Here is a 24,661-nt window from a genome sequence, read left to right on the forward strand (position 1 = left end):
TGACAGGCACAAAGACAGGCTATTCCTCCTCATCCTTCAGGACTAGTGAAAAACCTTCCATACAGTTGATAGCACTATTCTCCTCCAATGTTTCTCCACTGTCATCACTGAATGAGATCACTTTTTAACAATCTTACCCAACTGTCATCAATGGCTTGTGTTCCCATTCTCTCATAACAGTGGTGACTCCAAGATATATCCTTGGTTTTCTCTTACTTCTCACCTATGTTATTGCTCATGAAAAACGGCTGTATTTTCACTTAGTGGTGCTACTATCTGTAATTTCTTGCCATAGGCTATCTCTAAGTGGCTGGTAGCTAATTAAAAGCCCAAATGAAGATCACCCTGCAATTTTCCAACTGGGGCACACGGCCTGACAGTGTGACCATTTTGCTTTCTTTTAAAATTTTGTGACAGCTTTCCAGAGAGTCACATTCCTTCACCTACCTTAGCAGCTTCCAACTCAACTGATTTGACTGCCATTCTTTCTGGAATGTCTCCTATTGATACTCCAGCCTCGGGTGACCACCTGATAGGGGTGGCCGCATAGCACAAGTGTGGGTTCCTGACACACATTTCTCCAGATGGCAGAACTGGAGGTCCACAAAATGAAATTTCAGCTTCATATCCATTTCTACATGTATACTTACAAAATGCATCTTTACCCTTCACACCGCCTTTCTCCATCTCTCCAAAGTTTCTGAATGGTCAGACTGCCTGTCTGACACCCATTACTGGAACCTTCCTCCAATTAACTATTGGGAAGAACTGAAGGCGCTGTTTTTGATCACTGCCACAAACCCATTCCACTTGTCTCCTTAGCAATTGACTGTGGCTTAACCAGACGGTTTATAAACCCTGACTTATACTGAACTCAGAAACAAATTTGCCATCACATAGTGCTGTCATTTAGACCACTGACTTTACCACCCACTCTGCCTGTGCGATAGCCCTTTTTGTTGCCTGCAGACCTGAAAATTTAAACGAATCCCAGCCCAATTGCTGACATTCTGACGTCCATAAACTTGTGAACATCCAAACCCAACTGCTTATGTTATAATGCTCATTAAATTTCATTCACTCAATACCTTTAGTCTTGCTGACCTGCAAAGGTCCCTTATTAAGCAATGCCCTGATTTTAACATTCGCATCTTTGATTTGAAAATAATCCATGGTCTGACCCTTTCTCTCTGTATTCTCCTATCTGCTGAGGTATCTGCACTTCAATAATTCTGATTTCATGAACATGCTAATCTTAATTGCACACATATTGGTGGCATGCACTAGTAATTGAGACCATAGCATTTGATACCTCTGACCAAGATTTCGGCAATCGGCTCTATATTGTACTTGGAGCACCCTTGGCCATTTTGAGATTAAAGGTGCTATATTTACTTATTTCATTAAGAAAGGATGTAAAATCATTGGAAGCAGTTTAGAAATTGTCCACTAGAATAATACCTGGAATGGACAGGTTCTTTAAGCATTATTGGGCAGGCTAAGCAATTTTAGTTTAGAAGAATTACAGGTGATTTGATTTGGAACATACAACACCCCGAAGGATTTTTACAGGACAAGTGTGGAAAGGATGCTTCCCCTCATTGGAGAATTCTGGGCCAGGGTTATGGTTAAAATTTAGGGGTTGCCCAGTTAAGACAGAAAAGACGAGGACTTTTTTCTCCACAGGTTCATGAATGCATGGAATTCTCTACCTCACAACACGGTGGAAGTAGAGTCTTTGAACGCTTTAACATAGGGGTAGACAGATTTTTGTTAAGCAAGTGGAAAATTATTGGGGTTAGGTAGGAATGTGAAGTAAAAACATTAGTCAGAATTTTACTGAATGGCTTACATGGTCGAAGAGCCAAATGGCCTAATCCTGCTCCTAACATGCATGTTCATACTTAAAACAAGTTGCTGCCATACATAATTCATTCTACTATTTTTGGGAATTGTGGAACTTCCCACTTTCTCCGCTTTTGTGTCCCTAGTTCAAGTACCTATGTCAGTCTTAAATGCACCACACAAATAGAATGTCACACAGTCTTGAGGGGAAATGTTTATTCCCTGCTTGATATCGATGGAAAAGGGCACAGTTCTAAATACGTATCAGTACAACACATGCACCAACTCAAGCAAATCTATACAGATACTTGGCAGGCTGAGAAAAGTGCTGCTTTTTGTCTAACAACATATGGTTTCCATCCATGCAGTTTCTGTCATCAGCTGTATGCTCATGATCAATAGTGAGTCTTCTCAATGTACTTTGTGCTCATTTGTTATGTCTCTGTTGCAGCCAAGTATGAAATTAGTTCACTGTGCCAATGCAACCTTTCCAGTTATGGAGCTTTGGACCAAGATGCCAGATCTGAATGGTTCATGGAGGTGAAAAATTTACTCTGATAATGTGCCTAACTAAGGTGATGATGGTCTATCAAACAGAATTCTATTAGATGTAAGAAATCAAAATGAGAAGACTGATGTTAGCATTTACATTTATTTTACTTACGCAAATACAGTATTTATATAATGAAATGTGTCAGTCACGTACATTGTGACAAATAACTGATTTTCTTCATCTTTGTTGGTTCAGAATATTTTTTCTTTCCTGTTCATTTTTAATATCATGCAAAATCTTCACCTAACTTTCCCTGAAATATGGCCTTACAGCAAAAAAAGTCTCAATATTCTCTCCCTCCTGCACTATAGCTAGTATATCTTTTATGTATAACTCTTCTGATTAAAAGAAAATTAGTTATCTTCTCGTATTCTTTGGCCTTTCCAGACAAGCATAGATACATGTGCAAGAAGAAATTTATAGAAACAATTAATCGCACATTTTTATAAAGAAACATAAACTTAACTAAAGATCTGGCTTTAACAACCATACACCTCACCAGGATATCCTGGGGAGTCTGAGAATTGTGGCGTGTAGATATATGCATTTACCTCTTCTGAAACTTAAATATTCCCACTCAACTAACTAATTCCCCATTTTCAGAGTAAAGGTTGTGACATAAGCAAACAAAAAATACAAGGACATACAGAGTACCACACCTAGCAATCAATATGTGGCATCCCACTCTAGCTCTCTAAGGTTGTTCAGCTCTACATACCAAAGATAAAAAAGAAAAAAATGAAAATAAACTAAATCAAAGCAAAACTTCAAGTAATATTGGGGCAAAGAACTAGATGATGTGGAAAGACAAGATTAAGAAAGTTGATTTAGAACTTGAGTAAGTTGATTAAGAGGGAAAAAAACTTGAGCACTGTGGAAAGAGAAGGGAGAAAGAGCTAAAGACTAAAGCAAAAAAACAAAGTACAGCTATGCTAACCTAGATGCTAGGAGGCTAAGACATCTTTGGTGAGGTGTGGCCTAAAGAAAATAGAAATAAAATGGCATGGTCTGGAAAAGTACCATATTGTAAAGGTTATCTTCTGTGTACGCTTTAAAAAAATTTTACAGCACACATATATTGAGTGATTGGCTAGAGTGGTTGAAAATTGGATTTCTGCATTGTGATATTGTTAAACAGCATTAATTTAACATACAGCGTTGTGTTATTTTGATTCTTAATGCACAAACCATGCTTTTAGCTTCGATAAAGCAGCATTCGTTCCGCACAGGTCTGCCCAACCAAACTTGCATATTGCTGTACTGCTGATTCATCATCGACTCTGCCCTTCTTTCGTCTCTGATAGATGCTATACGGCATCACTGTATTTTTGTACAGTACAAGAACTTTACCAAGGTCTCGGAAGCTATTTTCATCTTCTGGAAAGATAAAAACAAGTTGTTCAATATTAATTGTAACACAGCAGGCAATCATTTTATCACTTGGTGCACAGCATTCTGCAGTCAAGCCATGTCCAATTTCAAACAAACGTAAGTAAAAATGTTTAACTTTGCACCTTAATAAACTCAGATTTACAAAACAGATTCTATTAATCAGATGGAATCTTTAAAAAAGGATGCAATCACACGATGGTGTCAGGAAACGAGGGATTAAACATTTGAAGTGTTCACCTTGATATTCATTTATATTAATACTCTTCATTTGTACTTACAGGTACAATATTCAGCAAACTCATCAGTCCTGAAGAATTATAGTTTTTAACCTAGAAGTTGAATAGTTTTCTTTCTAGGCTTCCATTTCAGTCATGTTTTAGACCAAACAATACAAATTGGTCAATAGTCGTCTTGGGTAAACTATGCATAGGCCTCTGGCCTAACAGTCTATTTATTTTGATTCATCCTTTGTGAATCATTCCAGCATGTTTTTCTGTCCCATAAATGATAGACAAATGCAAGCTATTAGTAAGTACATCCCAATTTATAAAAACTTATGAAACTAACTCAGATGTGTAATTATTCCAAATTGAGGGAGTGGGGGAAGATTTTTCCTAAAAACAAAACTGCAGGGCAATATGGCGGGTTCTCATTAATGTGCACTCTTTCAATGACAAATGAGCTATAACATAAGTTAGAAATAAGCTAAAAATTGTTACAATTCTAACTCCCATTTATGTTAAATGAATAATAACTTTTAGAAGAGTTTTATTATTAGTTTGCTTATTATTTAAGCAAAATATTGTTCTAACTTTCCAAAATTCAGACAGATTTCACAAGTATATTTAAAATGAATAGGTAACATCCGTTCACTATTCTATAATGATGAAAGATGAACTTAAATTTAGACAACATTTCCCATGTCAGAAATAACTTTAGAATCAGTAAATTACTTCTGAAATGTTGCCACTCGTTTTTTTAAGTAAAAGTACTAGTCACTGATGCAGAACTTATTACCTAGTCTAAAACGCCCAAAGGGCAATTAAGTATCAACGCTCTGGAGTGTCATCTCGGCCAAACAAGCTAAGGACAGCAATTTCCTTCCCTGAGGAACATTCAGGAACCAGATAGATTTTTCTGACAATTAGCAATGGTTTCAAGGTCACCATTAGACTCTTAATTCCAGATTTTTAAAAATTTAATTCAAATTCTACCATCTGCCTTGGTGTCATTCAAACCTACGTTTCCATAAGATTATCCATTGCAGAACTTTGGTTCACTGTGACGTCATCGTAATTATTTGGTTAGCTCTCATCCTTCATATTTTCTCTAAGCCCTGTCCAATTCCCTACCCCAGCCAAACCCAATGGCTCCTCATACCTTACACAATAGTTCTTGTGCTCTCCATGCCAACTCAATCAACATCCCCCAACACCATGAACCCTTTATAGATCCCAATGCAAACTCAACTGTTATTCTTGGCACAGACTTGTCCAGTTAATTTACACTGCTCCACCAATCAGTTTGGCAAAGGGCATCTCATTCTTCATTTCACCAATATTTTTAAGAACTTGCCAGATTTTGTTCAATAATGCAGTGTAAATAGTAGTCTTCAAAATTATGAAAACTTTGATCAAGTAGAGATAAAGAGAACGTTCTCACTTAAGGGAAAATCAAAAGTAGAGGCTCTCAACATAAGATAGTCACCAAGAAGTCCATTAGAAAATTCAGTAAAATGCCTTGACTAAAAGGGTTGTGATAATCTGGAACTTGCAGTTACAGAGAATGGTCAAAGCAAGTAATACAGATGCATTTAAGTGGAGGCTCGAAAAGCACAAAAGGGAGAAGGAAATGGGGTCTTAAGCTCATATATGTTTAGATAAGGAAAGATGACAGGGAAAAAAATAGATATTAGCATGGACCCTCCAGGCCAAATGTATAATAAATAAATCGCTCTGGCCCAAGACAGGAACAAGTTAAACGATAAACTTTCACTTCTTCATGTAATAAATTGTGGTTATTAACAATTACCTATTTTTAAACATTTTCAATTTCTTTGTCTCTTTTTTCACATTCAATCCAATCTTTTGTTCTCATCTGTATTATCATCTCTGTGTCATATGGCTCCGAAACACCCACATTCCTTCTTCACAATTTGAGTTTTTGTTAATCCTTAAATCTCATTGGTCAAGGAGCTGCAGTATTATCCCTGTCGTTCACCAAGGTCCTGGCAACCAGCTTATTTTTGCATAACGCTACGGCTGAAATAGTTTCTAAAAAGTGCAGGAGAAAGTCTAACAATGCGCATTGCTGGCCTCCCTGCTCCAGTAAGATTTAGACCATTACGCTTGATTTAGAACTGAATTTTACAAGAAATTGGCTGAGTCATTTTTGATGAGTGTCACGGATGGTTACGCTCTGTGATGCTTAATGTATTTTCTCACACTCTCTCTCCAAACATGCCTCATTAACCATGCATGCATGCTTTCCCATTTGTCTCATTCTTCCATTCACCATTGACAGAGGCACTGGCCAATGCCAGGACTTCCAGGTATTCCTGGTGCTTGCTCCATCTTTCAAGCTTAAATGTGCATCCAGTCACGTGTTGGTGATCTACAGCTGACCTGGATGGTTCGCTTAATTTGAACCAAATATTTATTTTAAATAAAGAGCAACTGGCACCTCACGTAGCCATCAGGGACCTGAAGGCCCTGCTGGATGCACAGTGCCAGAAGTTGCTGCGCATTGAGTGGGCTCTTAGTTGTGACTGATGGAGGTCTTGTGGATCAAGCTGTCAGCTTGAGTCACCAAGTTATCATAATGAATTTCTGTCAGGTATTGTCTCTGTTTAGTTTCTATACAGAACGTGGGAGAATGGAAAACTGCAGATCAATGAGTCCAGATGGCATAATAATGATTTAATACATGCCAATAGATTTCTTGCCACAACACAAGAATCTCATATTGCTGTCCAACACTTGGTTGGAAAATGGCACGTTTTGCTCTCAAAGGTGGGAGGCTCATCACTTCCTATCTCAAGCTATGTTGAGGTTTTTCCCAACTTCCCCCACCGTGTTCAGAGGCTGAGAAGGTTCGGTCACTGTATATCGTATTTCTCTGTATATTGTTTAAAGTAGCCCATATCTTCATGGAGCACATTGCTTAAAAACTGATATGGGCAAGTGCCTCAAGTACTGTATTGAAAGAAACTGATCTGTACCGAACTTAACACAATGCTAAATACAAAGTGTTGTACCATAAACTCATAGAAAATTTATGAAAATACTTACGGGAAAGATTTGGACAAAAAATTTAAAAAACTAAATTTACTAATATCATGCATACAGTGAATAAATATTTTGCAAATATGTTTAAGGTTATGGAATATCTATTTCTCTATATTTGAGACTTAGTAACACTCATGTATAGCATACTCTGTTCAAAATACAATAGTGCCTGATCTTAGATTATTTTGCTTAAACTGTTAATAACAAACCATCTGTTTAACAATTGGCATTATAAGAAGTTAATCAAATAGAAAAACACATTTGATTAGGCTTTCTTCAAATCAAAATGATCAACTCTTTGTTGAGATTTGATCAGAAAACATTATTCAAGCTCTGAACACAGTTTTTCCTACTTTGATGAAATCTAATACAGCAAGTACAGAGAATCACAATGTATTATAATTTAAAATGAAGAATCTGTTGAAACGTGAAAGCAATTATGCTGCATGAATACAGGCTACTTCATATTGAGAAATTTACAAATAATTAAAGTAACTCACCTGAAGACAGATTCACTGTCGAACTTATCACAATTTCATGATTGTTAAGCAACACATACATTTTTTAAAAAAATTAATTATTTTAACCCCCTTGCACATGTTCTTCTTTACCCTGCATGATTCTTGCATGTTTCAACTTGATAAAGCAGGATATAAATATAAGGCAAATAGATAATATAAACCAAGATTAGCTCAAAGTCTGTTAAAATAGACCAATTCACATAATGAAACTGAATTAAAGCATATTTAGAATTCTTTTGTTTATTCAGGATGATATCTTTGTTTATGCGTTATGGGTTGAGTGTGTTACTGGTAAGGTCAGGATTTAATGCCTGTCTTTCATTGCCATTCAATTGAATGGCTTACCAGATCATTTCAGAGGGAAGCTAATAGTCACAGACATGATGGGGTTAAAGGGTCTGTTACTATGCTGTATGAGTTTATGACATTACTGTGTATCTGGAGTCACACGCAGGCCAGAGTAGGTAAGGATGGCAAATTTCCTTCCCTAAAGGATGTTAGTGGACCAGACATTTTTTTAAAAAATGGCAGTTGACAGTAGTGCATGGTCACCATTAGCCCAGCTTCTAAGTCCAAACTTTCACTGAATTCAAATTTCACCATCTTCCATGGTGGAATTCAAATCTATGCCCCTAATCATGAGCCTGGGTTTTAGGTTACTAGTCCAGTTACATTATCCTCATGCCACCTCCTCCACAAGAATGCATCAGGCAAGACAAGAGGCAAAAAACATTAAAACAGATGTAATAATGGAAGAGTTAAAGTACCAAAGGGATGAGCTCCAAGTGATCAAATAACTTCTTTCCAGTGTTATGTCTTATATCTTAGTAAGGATAAGGGACAAATAAGAAGGCAGACTGACATTCGCCACACATTGTGCTTCCTCCAATCTATCACAGTAAACTTCTTTTTTAGGTGGGGGGTGCCCACAGGGGGAATCCATCTACGAGTCAGGCTGTTACCTCATGTTAGAAACTGCAGCTGCAGGTTGGAATAAAGTAATGACCCAGTACACCACTTGCCTTTTAAGGAAAGTGGATCTCATTTGTCATATATTACTGTCAACTGGGATCAGAACATAAATGAAGAATGCCACAAATGTAATCTTCTATTATATAAAGAATGGGATCAATTAGAAATTTCTATGAAGCCAACTTTTGTGCTCGCATGTGCAAACTTGACTCAGATAATGTCAGAAAGACAGCGTACTTCAGAAACTTGCACGTGAAACACACATCAAATTAATTATTTGCACAATCAGGATCTGAAATTAACAGATTAAACTACTTACTCTGCACCTATATAAAAACCTTAAAATCAATTTATTAAAATGAAACTTCTGGGCATTCCTGTTGCCAGTGATCACTTTGCTTTCACTGAAGGCTTAATCAAATTATTCAATTTCAGGGAAATTCATGGAATGGTTCCCCCTGTGGTTGGTTTTCTTATGTAATTTTACTCTGCCTATCTCAATTATGCACCACGTCTGTACTGCAGCTCATGCAATATTGCGTGCAGCATCAGCACAGGTGCTTGCTCGGGGGCAAGATCTGACAGTGTTCACACTTCAGGTGCTATTTTTAAAACTCTAGCTTTACCAAGTCCTGCCAGCATGGTCTGAAGTTGTCATCCAGATCAAAGTGATATCCATCGTCCTCAGGAATGCACAGCAATACTGCAAGAAAGTTAATAACCTTTTGTGGTCTGTTACAGTAAATACCACCATCTTGTCCTTGCTACGTCACATCACTCCAGCTGCCACCAACTAAGGCTCATGGTTTACCATACCTAAAATTTCACGCAAGATATTCTCTCAAAGGCTCTCAATCACCTCATCCCCCAAAACAATGAGATATTCCTTTCCTCTGTACTTCTTACACACTTACTTGGGATTCCTTTTCTGACTGATGAAGAAGTAGGCCCGTGATAGGCGGTAATCCTCCTGGCCTGGATGAAGGACTGCTTGCCTTTGACTTTCAGGCATGACCATTGTGCTTTTGTCACTTAAGCTGTGCCACATGCTGTAGGTGTTACATTAATGCATTATGGTGTCAAACAGCAATATGTCCACTCTCTTGACTGTTCCTTGCTGGCAAACCTGACAAGTTGCCTGGTTTTCTGTCAGCCCAGAAAGACATGGCAGAGATGCTGAGAGCATCCAAGTAAACATAAACTGAGTAAGCACTAATAAAACTAGCTTACAGCCTTAAGCTGCACCCTGCTGCCATGCATGAGCTTGATGCTTGGCTCTGATGACAAAAGTGGCCTGACAATAGTATAACAAAGTAAGGTGTCTACAAGCCCCAAAATATAGTATTGAAGTGCTGAACTGTATTATAAGATAGTCCGAGATGAGCCACCATTATGTGTTAAAGGTGGTGCTTTGTTAATGCCAACATTCTTGGATGGAAGATGTAGCCCAGACAATGTGCCCCGAGATGTCGGGGAATGCTGGCCAAGATGAATGTTCAGAGGAGATACTGGTGAATTCCAGCTACCAGGATACCATTCCCACTCTCAAGTCTGGAACTGGTAGCATCTGGTTTCTCTCTGGTATCTGAGAAGACAGTAACTAGCATTTAAGTGAGACACAATTTACTAATAAGGAGATGTTAATGCTACAAATAGGGCCCTCACCACTGTCGTGAGATTCTCATCCAGCTGCTGAAACATTAAGCAGAAAATCAGACATTTTATTCTTTCCATTGAGAATCTCAGATTTTCATTCTCCACGGTATTTTCCTAACTGTTTCAACACTGCCTATGTAATTCAGAGGTTGGGAAAATTTCATCCTTAAAAGAAACTTGGCAAAATGTTTCAAAATGATGTGAAAGATCCAACATGAAGGCAAGTTATACACATTCTCCAGTATTCTTTCCTAACTGTAATCAGTAACCAACATTTACAACAAACATTCACAGAAAATGAACAGATGGAACAATGTTAAATTGATTGCAATCCCCTACACTGCTTTTAATTCTAATAAATCCTAATGCTAACACCACCTCTCCTGGGGACCACGTGTGAACAAGAAAGCTTTCTGAATCAGTAACTGAAAGCACTAATGTGGTAAACATAAATTTCAAGTAAATGGATTAAACATAATTAACATTAAATGTTTTCTAATCACTCAACAGTTGAGGCTAATTATAGGATTAGCAATGGACTAAAGATGCATTCCTTTGGCAAATTACAGGTTTCAAAAAGAAGAGTTCAACCCTTGATATACAAAAACAACTGAGGACAGCCTCTTTCAGTTTCAACAAACGCTAATCTTGATTTTTAGTAAAGCATTATCACTAAAGATAGAGAATGTTAATTGTTCAAAGTAGACTGTATTCTGGGAGCTGGGAAAGTAACATTATACAAAGTAGGTGGGAAAGGATAAAGATCTCAATCGAGTTAATGTTAGAACGCATTTTCTATATAGTTAATTTAAAATAATACATGTTTACAAAGAACTAAAAAGACTAGAATTCTTATCAATTGACTGATAGGTTTCAAAATCAGAAACTGCTGTCAAAACTCATCTGTGGGGAGAAAGCAGACTTTATGTTTCAAGTTAACTTAGTTATGATGAACAGCCACCAGACACGAAACATAAACTCTGTATTTTCCCCAAAGATTCTGCCAGATCTGCTGAGTTTCTCCAACAATTTCCATTTTTATTTTAGATCTCTATCATCTGCAGTTCTTTGTTTTATTATTCTAATTATATGTGCATCATTTTAACAGGAAAATTGGCAAAATATAGGGAATGTGTCAGGGAAAGAATATGTTTATCCATACTTGCACAATGCCAAGGAAGAGATGCCTGTTTTTAAGGTGAACTATTCATTATTCCTTCAAAATTATTTTAAATCAAGAATTTTCCTCAACAACGATGGCCCTTTAGTCAAACAGCTCATCAACAGGCATTGTAAAGCTATTTTGAGGGGATACCAAAGGATTGGAAGAACATCTGGAACATTATGGTATCAGAAATTGCAGCTTTTGAATGGTACATTAAGCTTAACCTCTGTTCAATGGAGCAAATGGATGTTACAAGGCTGTGAACAATAACCTGGCTTTTCAATGTCACTGTCATGATTCAACCTTCATCTCATAACATCAGAACAAAAAGTCTCATCTTTATTAATCCTGGTACTGCTAATGTTTGTCAGCATTTTATCTAAATTGAAGTTGAGCTTCTGACACAATATGTTCACCATCACTCCTATATCCAACTTCCTAAGATCACGTGCCTTTACCAAAACCTCAGACCATATGCCATTGAACGCTCCAATGACAAATTTATCACATCCAGATTCAGTTATTCCAATGTTCTCCTGAATAGCCATCATGTTCTCCATTCCTTGAAGTCCAACTCAGTCAAAGTTCTGTTGTCTGTGTCCTATTTTGCACCATGTTTGCTCACTTCTCACACCTTCAATTTAATGGCTTACATTAACACATGGGCTCTCAACACCTCAAATTCAAAACTCTCAACCTCATCTTTAATGGTGATGCAATCTGAGCTCTAAAACCTCCTTCAGTCCACAAGTTCCGATTCAACTGCTCCTTGTACCTCCATTCTCTCCAATATTCATGAGCAGTTGCCTAAGCTCCCATGCTGTGGAATACTGCACTTTCACATACTTCATTAAAAAACAACCACAATAGCAGGTTTTGAGAAGATTTGTAGCTCAGGTTGAGGTTCTAGATGTGAGTTTGCTCGCTGAGCTGGAAGGTTAGTTTTCAGACGTTTCGTCACCATTCTAGGTAACATCATCAGTGAGCCTCCGATGAAGCGCTGGTGTTATGTCCCGCTTTCTACTTATCTGTTTAAGTTTCCTTGGGTTGGTGATGTCATTTCCTGCGTTGGTGATGTCATTTCCTGTTCTTTTTCTCAGATTGGCTCCAAATCAATGCGTTTGTTGATGGAGTTCTGGTTGGAATGCCATGCTTCTAGGAATTCTCGTGCGTGTCTCTGTTTGGCTTGTCCTAGGATGGATGTGTTGTCTCAATCAAAGTGGTGTCCTTCCTCATCTGTATGTAAGGATACGAGCGGTAGTGGGTCATGTCGTTTTGTGGCTAGTTGATGTTTATGTATCCTGGTGGCAAGCTTTCTGCCTGTTTGTCCAATGTAGTGTTTGTCACAGTTCTTGCAAGGTATTTTGTAGATGACATTCGTTTTGCTTGTTGTCTGTATAGGGTCTTTTAAGTTCATTAGCTGCTGTTTTAGTGTGTTGGTGGGTTTGTGGGCTACCCTGATGCCAAGAGGTCCGAGTAGTCTGGCAGTCATTTCGGAAATGTCTTTGATGTAGGGGAGAGTGGTTATGGTTTCTGGGCCCATTTTGTCTGTTTGTTTGGGTTTGTTGCTGAGAAATCGGCGGACTGTGTTCATTGGGTACCCGTTCTTTTTGAATACGCTGTACAGGTGATTTTCTTCTGCTCTTCGTAGTTCCTCTGTGCTGCAGTGTGTAGTGGCTCGTTGGAATAATGTTCTAATGCAGCTTCGTTTGTGGGTGTTGGGATGGTTGCTCCTGTAGTTCAGTATTTGGTCCGTATGTGTTGTTTTCCTGTAGACGCTGGTTTGAAGTTCCCCATTGACTGTTCGCTCTACTGTGACATCTAGGAATGGCAGTTTGTTGTTGTTTTCCTCCTCTTTTGTGAATGTTATGCCAGTAAAGGGTATTATTGATGGTCTTGAAGGTTTCCTCTAATTTGTTTTGTTTAGTGATGACAAAGGTGTCATCCACGTAGCGGACCCAAAGTTTGGGTTGGATGATTGGCAGAGCTGTTTGTTTGAGTCTCTGCATTACTGCCTCTGCTAAGAACCCTGATATCGGAGATCCCATGGGTGTACCGTTGGTTTGTCTGTAGGTTTTGTTATTGAAAGTGAAGTGGGTGGTGAGGCATAGGGCAACTAGCTTGATGATGTTGTCCTTGCTGATGAGGTTGGTGGTGTCTGGTGTATGTGTCTTCGGTTCTTCTAAAACACTACATTGGACAAACAGGCAGAAAACTAGCCACCAGGATACATAAACATCAACTAGCCACAAAACGACATGACCCACTATCACTAGTATCCTTACATACAGTTGAGGAAGGATACCACTTTGATTGGGACAACACATCCATCCTAGGACAAGCCAAACAGAGACACGCACGAGACTTCCTAGAAGCATGGCATTCCAACCGGAACTCCATCAACAAACACATTGGCTCCAAATCAATCTACCATCCCCTGAGCAAAAGAACAGGAAATGACATCACCAATGCAGGAAATAACATCACCAACCCAAGGAAACTTAAACAGATACATAGAAAGCGGGACATAACATCAGTGCTTCATCGGAGGCTCACTGATGATGTTACCTTGAATGGTGACAAAACGTCTAAAAACTAACCTTCCAGCTCAGCGAGCAAACTCACATCCAGAAGCAACCGTAATCTTTGCCCCCTCCTAATATTATCCAGTTTTTGGACAAGTGCCTTTTGAAAATCATCTTCTAAACATTATTCTACAATGAAAACAAAAGCATCTAATTTAAGGCTCTGCGAACTCTGCTCTAAACTTTGTAACAGCAAGGGCACAATGAATGAAAATTGTTGTGAAGCACATTGTTGCAAGCTTGAAAGATGTAATTAGGTATTATATAAAAGTAAAATTTCAACAAAACATAAAAAATTGGAATCAAGTGGGAAGACAAAATCTAATGTAGAATATAAAATTGGATTATCTGCAACTAGGGTCCCACCAGAACTTGATAAGTGACTGATTTGTCACTGCTGGTTTGTGCCCCAACAAGTTAAGCTCCATGCAGATTCTGGTGGGACCATGATGTTCTATGAATAAACTTAAATGTTAACTTCGTGACTGAGGATCAACATACCATAAAATTGCCCAATTTCTGATCATCTCCAAAACAATTCTCTTCAAAAATGGAGGTAACAACTTTCCAGATTGAAAACTAGTAACACTGTGTCATCTCTGAACTGTTCACAAAGTATTTCTGTTCAGTTATACATAAGGTGGCCCTAAGTGTTTGTCCAATATGGCATGTATAGAGTTAGTGGATCATTTAGCAGGAACATCATCGACAGTCAATACATCAGCCAGCTTAATTTTGAAACTGGTGAAGTCCACATTGATGCCCAGTTCGTCCCCTCCCCCCACTGCACCACACAACCAGCCCATCTTTTCCCCCCCACCCACTGCATCCCAAAACCAGTCCAACCTGTCTCTGCCTCCCTAACCGGTTCTTCCTCTCACCCATCCCTTCCTCCCACCCCAAGCCGCACCCCCATCTACCTACCAACCTATCCTACCTCCTTGACCTGTCCATCTTCCCTGGACTGACCTATCCCCTCCCTACCTCCCCACCTATACTCTCTCCACCTATCTTCTTTAATCTCCATCTTCGGTCCGCCTCCCCCTCTCTCCCTATTTATTCCAGTTCCCTCTCCCCATCCCCCTCTCTGATGAAGGGTCCAGGCCCGAAACGTCAGCTTTTGTGCTCCTGAGATGCTGCTTGGCCTGCTGTGTTCATCCAGCCTCACATTTTATTATCTTGGAATTCTCCAGCATCTGCAGTTCCCATTATCTCTCATATTTTCTCTTATTCGAATTCCTTAAGAGTACCCTGTCTTGACAACACATTTTTCCAATATTTGCAAATGCTGTACAGGACCTTTAATTAATGCTCTGTATTTGGCCACTACTTGCTAATTACGGCTCGCCAAAACTTACTATGCATGGAGCAGTCTTTTTAAGAATATAGGCATTTGAAAAATATCATTCATATTTAGGATGGGCTGGCATCATGCTCTTTTGTTTTATTCATGCGTGGGTTATGGGCATTATTGACAGGCCAGCATTTATTGCCCACCACTAGTTGCCTTTGAGAAGGCAGTGGTGAACTGCGTCCTTGAATTGTTGCAGTCCACGTGTAGAAAGAAGGTGGACAGTCCAGCTGAAGCAACTTTTCTTCCAGAGGAATTGCAACAGTTATTCATACCTTGAGATACTGAAGAGAATAATGTATCAAAAAAAAAAGCACATGTGACAATGCTAACAAATTTCTGTACAGTGTTTAGTTTCTGCCAAGTAAAAACTTCAATCTAAATATTTATGAATAAGGCAATCTACATTAATTTAAAGACGTAGCACAACAGATTGATTCAAGTGCTTCACACCACTAGAAGCTATCTCAGAAGGTCTCTGCTCTTACTTTCTGACTGTGGTCATAATATCGCTAAGAATAGAATCTCTGGCTGCTCACGCACTACTATTTCTAGTATAGCACTATTTACAGCACATTCTGCCTGCATGTCTGTGCCAGCCAAGAAACAGCTGTGCAGCCTAACCTCAACTTACAGTTCTTCGTGTGCAGCCCTATAAATTACAGTACACGAGAAGTGAATCTACCACCCTTTCAAGGCTGCAAGTTCCAGATCACCCACAAGATGAAACTAATCGCCATTAAGAATCTATTAATGGCATCTCCTCCTCCAATATATCCCTTTCTACATTTAGGGTTAGATAGCACAAGTTGCCTTTCTTGAATTAACAGTCCAAATTTCTTTTGCAAACAAACCTCTGCATGACAACAGCTGAAAGTGTACCATGTAATAAAGCTACATAATTATCCAATTTAATAATAGCCATCTTTAAGAGTTTCTGACTAATGGTCCTAGACTATACTAAACTTATTTCCTCTTCACAAGCCTCTCATTGCTCATATATTGTTTTATTGTCAATATCTGATTGCATTATACCTACATCAGATACCATTCCAAGCGACTGAGGTTATCCTTTCTCCACTTAATATTTTCACATTCAAATTTTTATGTTCTGCTCCATAACAACTGCAAACTTAATGATTCTGTGTTCATTGTTTCTTCAATGATACCTTACTGAAACATCTGTAATTTGTCCAATTTCACTTCCCAAAGATCCGGCTCTACCACCTTTCTGGCTGATTGCAAATGTACATAACAAAGAAGTTCTCATGTTCAAAGTTCAGACAATCTTCTTAGTCTTTGGGTGGAATCTTATAGGGAGCTAAGTGATATGGGCTATACATACCAACAAGAAACAAGAGTAGGCAACTCGGCCCTTTGAGCCTGATCTATCGTTCAATAAGTTCATGGTTCATCTGATTTTAACCTCAAATCTAGGTTTCTGCTATGGTGGGATGTGTGGCAAAATTAGCAAATAAATCCAGCAAGGTCCACTTTAAGGCCAGGAGCAATTCTCTATATCTGTCTTTTATTAGTGGCAATGGCACGTTCCTCCCTAGACAGTGGCCAGTTGCCAAGTGATAGGGATTACTGCTTGATAAATGCCCTACTATCAGCCCAATTCATCTCAATAACATTCAATTTCCTATCTGCCCTTTTGTGGTGCAGAGGTGTCATCCCCACTGCTCGACCAGGAGACCTGGGTTCAAGTCGCAACTGCTTACAGAGGTGTGTAATAACGTCCCTGAACAGGTTGATTAAAAGAAAGATTAATAAAGCAAAAAAGGCCTCCCATCTTCCTAAACTTGCCAAACTAGCTTATCATCTGAAAATTCAACAAGTAAACCAGTTTAAACACCTGACAGATTCAGCTTGTCACCTGCTCCAAATGACTAACATCTTGGGGTGCACCCCACAGGCTCCAGACAGGCACATCCCACAACCACAGACACTGGCATCAGCATTCTACAACCCCTAACAATGCTCATGGCACATCTTTAATTCACTTACAAGACACTTTTGCACTTCAATGTTGTACTTCAGGCTCTAACAGCAACTGTCATTGTAATACTGCAGCAAGGACACTGTGCACTCAGGGACATGCAAACAGCTCAGGGACCAAATCAGGCTGAATCTTCAGGCTCTTCATTCGCTGTCCAGTATTCATTCACTCACAGCATGCCTGGATGCTTGTAGCATCCCTGCCTTGCATTCCCCCTAGTCTTTCCTTTTTGTGCTTTACTCCCAACAATCAGAGATACCATCTCATGTTTTGCTGTCCTTACATGCTATTTAGGTCAGACATAAAGCTAGCAAGCCTGTCAGTTGTCAACAGACCTCAGTCAAGTCAAGGAGGATTGCTCAGAAGGTCACAGCATAGCTAGTCAAGGGCAATCTTTGATACCAGTCCAGTCCTGGGTCAAAATCCTAGAATTCCCTAAATGGTACTGTGGGTCAACCCACAGCAGGTGGATTGCAGAAGTTCAAAAATGTAGCTCACCACCACCTTTTCAAGGGCAACTATGGAAAGGCAATACATGTTGGTTGGCCACTGATGCCCACATCACACAACTGAATTTAAAAAAAGGCCCTGCTCAGGGTGGCGCCGTCAGGATTCTCTCCTAAGGGATGAGGAGCCGAACAACAGACAGCACACTGTCTGTCTTTACTCTCTCATATTCAAATGTGTGTGTGTGAGAGAGACAGACAGAGCGAGAGAGCGAGAGAGCGAGAATGAGTTGCACAACTACTGCTGTAGGCACAGGTGGGGAGGTGCACCGAGTGAGTGAGCAGGCAGTGCAGAGGCTCTTGGTGTCCTGGTTGGGGTAGATGAAAGCAGTGGGGAAGATGCTGCAGGCAGTAGTGGAATGGCAGGGCATGAGCCTTGGTGGGTGGTGGATACAGTAGCAGAGATGTGAATGTGAGGCAGAGAGAAGTTGATGGAACTTACCCTGGCTGCATTGAAAAGGAGGACATCAACTTTCTTCCTACTGTAATACATATCCCTGACAGTGCGTTTACCCAGGCAGGAACTTCAGACCCAGGCTGGCATGTTGTGAAAATGATCCAGTTCTAACACCTTGCTGTATTACAATCAAGTTCATCCCTTTAAGAAGGCACATTTGCTTTTTTTTAAAAACCCTTGCTGTGCCTCTAAGATTCAGCTGCAGCAAATCACTACAATGTCATGGTCATATGGTCTGATTGCCATTAATTCCAATCATTTATGCTGCAGGCAGACACCTGGATTTGATTGGTAGTTTGAAGATTTGATTTGCGATTTGATATTTTTATGATGGGCTGTCAGTCATAGTTCAAGTAGCTGCTGAGGTGGTAAATCCTGAGTAAATCGGAGAGCCACACTTCCAGGTAAAGATGCACAGGGAAATACTTGATACTGTTAAACACGGATGACAGAAGCCTTTTGTGGAACACCTGGTTGGTGAGAAGAAGCTGATAACATTTTCCTTTGAAAACATATCTACCAATCAACATGTAGTATTCCCAACTGGTGATATGGGAAAAATATAACTTAATCTCACAGCAGCAATTCAGTCCTGGCATCATGAATTACTCTTTTAGGAAATTTTGATACTGTGAGATCTAATGAAAGTGGAATCCATGTCATTACACAGACTATGAAATAATTTACAGCTAACTGGCTATTTCCTCCAGCTGTCAACCATAGAGTTTCATATAAATTTCAGAAGGGTCACTGGATCCAAAGCAATAACTCTGCTGTCTTTCCTTAGACCTGCTGAGTTTCTCCAGCAATTTTTTATATTTCAGTGTTCCACATGTTTTGCTAACAAATTATGCCATGGAATTTTGGGAATCAATAATTTGAGGTCTCATTGATCTGGGAAAGAATCACTGGTAGAAGTGTCTGGATACAAAAGCAAAGTCTAAAGGAATGATTCTCATGAACTGTGGACAGTGCCAATAAAATAAAATAAAAATAAATTAACAAAAGGGGGGAAATAGTCTGAATTATGAAAAACCATAGCAATGTTCAACCTTCAAAGGGCTGCACGTTTTGCAGCATTTTGGCTTCATTCTGTTGTTCGCTGACCACATTTCTAACAACCTTTAAATACTTGTTATTCCATTAAATATTACCCGAATTGCATAAACTGAAAAATTCAACTTCATGACATAACCACTTGTGATAGGTTGACCAATCTTTTCAGTCTTATCCCTTTGTGAAAACAGAATATTATCCAGTTTGTCACAAAACATGATTAGTATCCACAATGGATGCCTGAATTTCATAATTCCTTTCATATTATCTGCAGTCTTCAATTTACAGATTCCCAAGGAAAAGGTTGAAGCTCTTAGGCACAATAAATAATAATACATCAAATAAAGCTCTCTGTTTGATGTGCTTATCCATTGTCTGGGGCTTTACTGCAGGCCTATTTTGTCAGCTGAAATGCTGGTCTTCAGGTGGGGAAAGCAAATAATGATATCAATTTGAAGGAGTAATTCCACTACTTGTAAATATTTTATTTATTTTACAAAGTTGTCCAGGAGCTTTATCTGGTCACTTCCATTCTCTGACTGTAGACTGTATTGATTATTTTAAAGCTTCTAAAACATAGCTGATTGGTTTAACAGGTAAGAATCAGTTATTGATTCAGTGAGATTACCTGACACTGATCCCAGACTGGTAGTCACATTAAATCAGAAATAATTTATGATCCGCAACTGCAAATTCAGAATGAAATCTAGAGGGCAAGAGAATTCTCTACTTGACCAATACATTAAATGGTCTGAGCAACACAGTTATTTTCAGAGTTCCAATAAACTACAAAAGTTCCACATACTTTTATACATTTTGGAAGAATTTAAATAGACCCATGAGTATGAGTAGCTACCTCAAGAGGATCTGAGAATATTTAAAGCTGGCTGGGACATGACTATGCATTTCACGGTTATTTTTGCAGGACTGCAAAGCAGAATCCAATCTGCAATAAGCCCAGAAGTGTTTATGTAACTGCACCCTTGGACTGTGCGGTTCTGTGCTCAGAGTTAGGTTCACAAACTCATTGAAAACATTACGTAATTCATAATTACAATACTTAGCTGGTATCACTGTGTAATTTTACAAAACTGCACTCAAAATGCAACACATATTTAATGGTTTCAGCTTTTCTTGTTGGTAATGAAAGAGCACTGTTCCTCATTCACCTTCAGAACAGGTAGTCACAAAATTTTGACATGTTTCAGCCAGTACATTTTCCTGTCATCAGGTATTTGTTTCAGTATGATGTCAGTGCTAGGGAATCTGTGAACAGTGTGAGGAACAGCAAGACTCTTCAAACAATCAGGCTGAAGAACCTCCAATAAGGCACACAAAACATAAACCAGAATTCATAATGCATAGATCAGAAATTCCATGTACATCATGTAAAGAAAGTGAAACAAACACTGGGAAATATAGCTATGATTGAAAGATAATGGTACAAGTGACTAAAAGAAATAGTTTAAAAAGTTAAAATCCATTAAGTAAGTTTGTCTTCTGAAGGAATTAAACACATTAAACAAAAATATTTTCAGTGCCAAGAAGGTTGTCCAGAAATAAGTATTATTTATTAAACAGTCAGAACTCTCTCATTCCTAAATACCAGCTCTATAACCAGCTCTGTCAGAGACATCGAATACATATTCAACAATGTTCCCTGTGAAGGAGCAGCATATCTTGAACATATTTCACATGGATTTCTCTATTTCATTCTAGATACAGATGCCAGAAGTTGCTGTCAGATTTATCTTATAACAGAAAATGTTGTTAGGCTCATTGTTATTACTACAACAAATACTGGACCATTTGTCACTGCTTTCTGAAAGTAATGTGTAGAATTAAATTTGTAATTCAAACATTACTACCAATGAAACTGACATCAATAACAAAGTACATTAGAAAAATTGTGTTTGGCCACACAAAGTGCACACAGCATTTGGAAAACTGCATTAATTTGCTGTGAAAGGCAGAAGAATTTGACTGTCAACTCTGCAGTTAATAACTGCAACTAGAATTACTACTTCTTCGCACAAATCAAGTGAACAAATTCAAGAGTATCAGGAACAAAACAAAAATCAATTTGACACACCAATAACACTAAGGAATGCAGAAAGTTAAACTAGAAGCCATACAGTCTAAAGTCTCGACTTTTTCTGAAAGCAAAAGCTATTTTGGCCAATTTTTTTGCAGGCCATTTCATGTTCTAACAATCCATTAAAAAAGATGCCATATTATTGACCCTTACAGTTTTGGTGATGGCAAATATATTCTAATTAATGATTACTGTCCAGTGAACAGAGATATTTCATTTATTGCATCTGCATCATAATTTTAAACAGCTTCAATAGATCCTCCTTTTTTTAAAATTTTTGCCTATGTGATCCTACTAAGATATGTGCACCTCAAGGGAACTATTTGTTTCCTGTGCAGCACGTTACACTTGCTGAAATGGGAACACTGATCAGGTAGGCTCTTAACCTTGATTAGAGACAAAAAAAACTGGAGATGCTGGAACCCAAGGAAGACAAACAGGAGGCGGAAAGAACACAGCAAGCCAGGCTGCGTGTGGGGGAAAGGGGCAGTCAATGTTTCGCCATAGCAACCTCTTGTTTGTCCATCATGCTCTGAACCTTCTCTGTTCCAGCAAAAGAACTTCAGCCTTTCCAGTTTGTTTCTTTAGTCCCTAATCTCAATTTTCTTTGTAAAGCTTTCATTTATCCTACCCATAACTTTGGCATGATTGCCAAGGCACCCAAAAAGTGGATTCAATTTTAACTTCAGTTGGATATGCGATCCATATGGTAAAGAAACCAAAAAAAACTCCTTCCTTCAAAATCTGTTTCTGTGCTGTATAACTCTGTGATTCTATAAATAAGCAAACAAAAGACAGATACATTGAAACACACTTGAAAAAGTCTGGCTTGTGTACGGAATATTGATATCACAAAAAGTAGAAACAGGCAGCTAGATTTTGCGTGAGTATCCATTACTACTTGATCCTCAAACCAAATGAGAAAGGCAAGATATCGTTGTGATCAATATGAGTAAATATCCAACAAGGTTACATTTAATTCCTACCATCAGCACCTACATAAACATATGACTTAGGGAAAGAAGTAGACCATTCTGCTCCTCTTATCTACAATTCAAAATCATGTTTGATCTGCCTGTGTTTTAAATTGCCCGTATCCATCTCCTCCTTTACCCCCATCCATCCTGAATAACCTTTGATTCTACTGTGTAACAATAATCTATCTACTTCCGCCTTAGAAAATTCAGTGACCCTGAATCCATTGCCCTCTGAAGCAGCAAATTCCAAAGTCCCAGAAAATTCCAAGATAAAAGAAAAATATCATCTCAGTCCTAAACGCGAGACCTAATTTTAAAAGTGTCTCAGCGGTTATGGACCTACCCACAACAGGAAACACTGTTTCCACATTCACTTGGCCAAGACTGTTCAGGATTCAAAAAATGTCAATCATAATTTACTCTTCTTATCGCCAGTGGAAACAAGCTCAGGCTGCCCAACTTTTCCTTGTAAAATAATCTGCTCATTTTCAGGTGTTAACTCTCTGCTGAAACACGTCCAAAGTACTTACATCCTCTCTTAAATAAAGAGACCAAATCTGCACACAGTATTTGTGATATGGTCTTACCACTGCCTTGTCTAACTGAAGCATAACATCCTACCTTTATGGTTCGATTCCACACGTAATAAAGGATTGCTTTTCATTAACCTTAATTGCTTGAAAACCTGCATATTAACTTGTTATGATTCATGCATTAGAACAGCTAGATTCCTCTGCATCTTGGAATTCTGCAGTCATTTTCCATTTAAGTAACATTGAGCTTTTTTATTTTTCTTGCCAAGGTGAACATCCTGGCAGCCCTTTAAGAAGCATGGAACTCCCTCCCTAATAGCACTCTAAGTGTACTTACACTGCAAGGAATGTAACAGTTCAGGAATGCAACTCACTATCACCTTCTCAAGAACAATTAGGAGAACAGTATCAAATGCTTGCCATGTTAGTGATGCTCATATCGAAAGAAAGAAAAAAAAATTGCATTCTTAACCTTTAGCGATACCTGCATGTTAACTCCGTATTTCTTGAATTCACACAAGTCACTCTGAACATAAACATTTAAAAGAAACATGCCTCTTAAAAAATACTGTGCTTTACAATTTATACTGTCAAAGTGAACAGCCTTGTACTTCCACACATTATACTCCAAGGGTCAGATCTCTGTCTACACAATTAAACTATTTATGTACCACTGCAGCTACTTTGTTTCCTCTTTCCTACTTACACTGCCATCTAACTTTGTACCCTGAGCAATCCTGGAATATCTCTCTTGGTGTCATCGTGTAATTCATTAATAGAGATGATGAGTAGCTGAGTTCCCAGTATTGATCTATGCAGCATTCCACTAGGTAGAGCCTTCTCACTTCAAAATGTCATTTACCCCTGCTCTCAGCTTCATATTTGTAACTGATCCAATGTTCATGTCAACACCCCCTATTCTGAAAATCCTTACCTTCGTCTCAGTTATTTCATGTGACTCGTTATCAAACATCTTTCAACTGAAACTAATGAAAATTTTGGTCCTGCCACAAACCAGTGTTGACTCTCTGATCATACCACGATTTTCTAAATGTACGTTTACACCTTCCTTAATAATAGATGACAGCATTTCTCCAACAACCAGGATAATTCAATTGTAGTTACGTATTTTCTCCTTTTCCCTTTTCTTGAACAGCACTATCACGTTTGTTTCTTTCCAATCTGCTGGGATCATTCTAAAGCCAATGGCATTTTGGAGAAACACACTATCAAACCACTACTGCTGCAGATATTCATTTCAGTTTTCTCAAATGAATATCATCGGAAATCTTTTCATACCTTAATTTTCTTTAGAAGATTTATCTGCTGAAAATAAATACCATAATCTCCTCATTCTCATTGCCCTTAAGTTACCTTTAATTAATGGTATTCAAATCTTTTTCCTACTGTAAAAACATTATAAAGAGATGTGAAATACTTAAATCAATGCTGCCATTTCCTAACAGTTCTTGGTAACTTCTTATGCTTCTGTCTCTAAAGAACCTGTAAAAGCTTTGACAAAAAGTTATTATTTTCCTAGCTATTTAACTTCTACACCGTCCCCACCACCACCGCCGCACCATCCACCCCATCCCTATTCCCCACCTTTTTAACAACATTTTTGTGTCCTTTGCTGGTTTCTTCAAATTCTCCTGAACTTTAAGCTCAGTGCGCCTCTTTTCAACATTATAAGAATTCTATTTCAATC

General features: G+C 38.6%; 1 protein-coding gene across 7 annotated transcripts in view; it reads right to left on the reverse strand.

Moving 5' to 3' along the window:
• Positions 1-24,661, reverse strand: part of LOC125461710 (arginyl-tRNA--protein transferase 1) — a 248,655-nt gene that overhangs the window by 31,088 nt on the left and 192,906 nt on the right. For 6 of the 7 annotated variants that reach the window (XM_048550766.2, XM_048550771.2, XM_048550768.2 and 3 more), the window contains one exon: positions 2,047-3,775. In XM_048550766.2, coding sequence (XP_048406723.1) covers positions 3,594-3,775 — 182 coding nt within the window. In that variant the 3' untranslated portion in view covers positions 2,047-3,593. Of the gene's footprint in view, positions 1-2,046; positions 3,776-24,661 lie in introns of those variants that run through there. The other variant, XM_048550765.2, reaches the window with a different exon arrangement.

Source organism: Stegostoma tigrinum, chromosome 20, assembly GCF_030684315.1.
Source record: "Stegostoma tigrinum isolate sSteTig4 chromosome 20, sSteTig4.hap1, whole genome shotgun sequence".
Taxonomy (NCBI): Eukaryota; Metazoa; Chordata; class Chondrichthyes; order Orectolobiformes; family Stegostomatidae; genus Stegostoma; species Stegostoma tigrinum.